The sequence below is a fragment of the Lipotes vexillifer genome, unplaced genomic scaffold (genome assembly GCF_000442215.2).
Source record: "Lipotes vexillifer unplaced genomic scaffold, Lipotes_vexillifer_v1.1 scaffold150, whole genome shotgun sequence".
NCBI lineage: Eukaryota > Metazoa > Chordata > Mammalia > Artiodactyla > Lipotidae > Lipotes > Lipotes vexillifer.
The window spans coordinates 5311834-5315910 of NW_006792921.1; the positions used below are offsets into that span (position 1 = coordinate 5311834).

Below are 4077 nucleotides of genomic sequence, written 5' to 3' on the forward strand. Positions count from 1 at the left end.
CCCCACTTACGCCCCACGCACCCCCAGAGCCTCTCTGCCTGCGCCCCCGTTGCCGGGCGCTAACGACAGCGGTGAAGTCCCACCCCCGCGGCCCCCCAAGTCCCCGTGCTTCCAGGCCCACCCCCCCGAGCCCAGCGCGCAGGCCTTGCCAGTGCCACCTGCCCTTCCGGGGTCTCAGACGTTCCTGCCGAAGAAGAGGCCCGGCCGGGGCCCCGGTAAGCACCCCTGTTCTTGTCCAGGGGGGCCGCACCACAGGATCATCTGGCTGTTGGGAGGTGCTAGGGACACAGCCAGAGGCCTGCTACTGTGGGCCACTTGGGAGCACCTCGGGACGTCTTACTCTTGGGATTTTGTTCTAGAACACACCTGTTCAGTGCCCCTGTGGAGCACAATGAAAACGTGTTGTGTGGGACTTTATGCTGGAGGTATTCAGGTTAGAGACAGGAAACCAAGGGTGAGGGAGGTCGCAAGACTTGTCCGAGATCGTGCAGACAACACGCCGGGGCTTCTGGCCTTCATCACCTCGCCATTACTAGCTGTGTGACCCAGGGCAATCACTTAGGCTCTCTGTGCTTCCTTCTCCCCTGTGAAGTGGGGATAGCAATCATTCCCCCTCATGCGGTTGTTGGAACAGTGAGATCCAGAGAAGGGTTATTTATTTTTACTATCACCATTCAGACTTCAAATCTACTCCCAGGGGTCGAGGTGTCTGTGGGTGCAGTTGTTGCCAGAACCCGCTCTCCTGTTTAATTTTTGCCTAAGTTATTATAGTCTGGCACCTGGCCAGAATCTTCACTGGTCCTCGGCAGATTAGCTTAGCATTTTGCCATATTTTTGGCAGGTTCTCCAGCTGACTCAGGAAAACGGAGGGTCCATATTTTCAGCCAAACATTAAAAATTATCCCTTAACGTATTCAGCAGAGATCATTCTGGATTGAATATACAGGCCCTATGACTGTGATTTCCATGAAGTGATGAGGCTTCGATCACCTTTAGTGTCCTTCTAAACGGAAAGCACGCTACACATCCACACACACCCGTGTACACACACACACACACACACACACACACACACACTCATAAACATATGCACACACTCATGAACACCCACATCCACACACACAGCCCAACACACATCCACAGTTATACATACACACACATACTCTTTGGTTTTTCAGAAAATCTTTTGATGCAGAAAGTTTCTTAAATGTATGCCCTTGAATTAAAAATAATACAAGCTCATTGTAGAGAAAATAGAAAAAAATTGAAATCATGCATAATAACATCACTCAGAAATAAAAACTGTCACATTTGGATTTGTTTCCTTTCTCTTTTTTCTGAATATATCTACGTATTTACAGGGTTAATACTATTTTGTATATACTATTTTCTATTCTATTTTTATTTAGCATTATATTAAAAGCAATTCTGAATACACAACTATATATAAAATAGATAATCAACAAGGATCTACTGTATAGCACAGGGAACTCTACTCAATATTCTGTAATAACCTATATGGGAAATCTGAAAAAGAAGGGATATATGTAAATGTATAACTGAATCACTTTGCTGTACACCTGAAACTAACACAACATTGTAAATCAACTATACTCTAATATAAAATAAAAATTAAATTTAAAAAAAAGCAATTTTGATATAATTAGATATGTGTCAAATTGTTAAATGTATCTGTAAGCATATTAATATGATCGTTGATATATACCATATTTCCAGCATTAGATATTTAAGTTGATTCCATTTTTTGTTATTATGAATAATATTGCAGGAAATACATTTATAGCAATTGTAGTCTACATTTTGGATTATTTTTTTTAAAGACAGGTTCCTGCAAGGGAATTCCTGATACAAAAAGCAAGAATATTTTTAAGGCTTTTGGTCACAAGAGATAAGGTTTTAATCATTCTCTTTTCAGCTGACTAATCACCATAGGGTCCAGCATTAGTACTCATGAGCCCCTTCTCATGCTTGTGATTCTTAAATGTTCAAGATGTGGTGAAAAAAAAACCAATGCTTTAGATTCAGAAAGATCTGAATTCAAATCCTGCCTTCCCACCCACTCCTGTGTAACCTTAGGCCAGTCTTTTTTAATGCCCTTAAACCTTGCTTATTTCTAATTTGACAAATGGAAATGATAACAATAAAACACCTTTCACATAGGACTGTTATGAATACTAATGAGGAAGCGTGCCTGAAGTGCCTGAAGTGCTTTGCAAGGAGCCTGGGCTCAGCAGCGTGATTTCCTTTCCTTCCCTCTAACCAAGTGCAGGGGCAGCTTTTCACCCAGAAGAGGGGTCAGCAGCCCCTGAGCCTCTTTAGTCTGCTTGTGGGAGCAAGTAAATCCTAGTGGATTCTGGTACAGAGGAAGGGAAGACCAGCAAGGGAAAGGAAGGGGACTGGGAAAGGAGAAAGGCAGAGAGCGGAGCTGAGAGGGGAGGTGCTCTGATGGCCTTTGGGAAGGAGAAAAGCTGCAGCGGCCGAGTGCCTTTGCAGGCTCCAGAGCTGCACACCCGAGGCCAGGAGTGGGTGTTCGTCTGGCCCCTTTCACTGCGTCTTTGGACGTGAAACTTGGTTTTCCGTGAACAACGTGAGGGTAATTTCTGCTTCAGGCCAACTGCAGGGGAGAGCAAGAGGTTGCAATTGTGAACATCTTGGCACAGATGATAAAGGAGCAGTTGTCATCACTTCAAGAGCGAAGTGGAGAGTCAAGTACCTGGGTTGATGTGCCAAGGCAGCGGGTTATTAATTGCCAAATGGGTCATACAAAAAAGTCTTGGCAAAGGAGAGTGAGCCTCCCACAGAGGTCATCAGGGAAGAATTGATGAAGTAGGTGAGATCTGAGTTGGGCCCTGGTGGACAGGTAGGGTTTAGATTGACTGGAAGGAGAAAAGAGGGTCTGCAGGGCAGGAGGACAGCGTGAGCAGACCCAGGGGCAGGAGCAAGCCCCCGACAGCTTGTTCATCTAGCCCCGCTCTGAGCCTCACCTGCACACAGTCCTTCCCTTGCATAGGACTCTGCAGTGGGTCCACTTCTTTGGGCTGTACCATCTGATGATGAGGGTTGATATTGTCACAGCAGCTAATATTTATTGAATGCTTCCTACATGCCACTTGAATTTTTTTCTTTTTTTATTGGAGTATAGGTGCTTTATAATAATGTGTTAGTTTATACTGTACAGTAAAGTGAATCAGCTATACATGTACATATATCCCCTCTTTTTTGGATTTCCTTCCCATTTAGTTCACCACAGAGCATCGAGTAGAGTTCCCTGTGCTATACAGTAGGTTCTCGTTAGTTATCTATTTTTACATGTGACTTGAATTAAATCAACTCACTTAACCCTCTCAACAAACCCAGGAGGTATGTATATTATTATTCCCATTTTATAGATGAGGAAACTGAGGCACAAAGAGGTTGTGTTATTATCCCAGCAGGAGAACTGGGGTTCAGTCCCAAGCAGCTTGCCTCCAGAGGCTGCCTTTTTATCACCGTATCATATTATATCCAAAGATCTCAATACCTCACCTCTCACAGAAGGTAATAGCATCCATCATGCCCTATCTGAAGGCCTGTTATCTGAATAAACTGTCCTCTTCTCTGTCAGTAACCAGTGGGGGAAAGCTGAACCCGCCCCCAGCACCCCCCGCGAGGTCACCCACCACGGAGCTTTCAAGCAGGAGCCAGCAGGCCCCAGCCTGGACCCTGACCCAGCAGCCTGGAGGTCAGCTGCGGAACGGAAGCCTGCACATCATTGGTGAGCGGGGCTGTCAGTGAGGAAATGGTTTCCCCTGGCTCAGGGATGGAGGTGGGGGGGCGGTCTCCCAGCCCACAGTGCTGTCATTTCAGGGTGTGTGCTTCACAAGAACAGGGGGCTCACTCTAGCACAGAGCAATCTACAGGTTGTGTTAAATAGGGTTTCTCTTGAGGCTTTCTGGGAGGTTGCAGAACCCACTCTCCAACCTTCTTGAGATGAGAGGGAAGAAAACCAACATTTAAGCTGTGTGTGTGTGTGTGTGTGTGTGTGTGTGTGTGTGTGTGTGTGTGTGTGTGTGTGTG

General features: G+C 45.7%; 1 protein-coding gene across 1 annotated transcript in view; it reads left to right on the plus strand.

The window, feature by feature from the left end:
- WIPF3 (WAS/WASL interacting protein family member 3) overlaps window positions 1–4077 on the plus strand; it is a 35642-nt gene that overhangs the window by 12860 nt on the left and 18705 nt on the right. The window contains exons 5-7 of the mRNA XM_007466127.1: window positions 6–215; window positions 2753–2759; window positions 3633–3775. Of these exons, the coding sequence (XP_007466189.1) occupies window positions 6–215; window positions 2753–2759; window positions 3633–3775 (360 nt within the window). The remainder of the gene's footprint in view (window positions 1–5; window positions 216–2752; window positions 2760–3632; window positions 3776–4077) is intronic.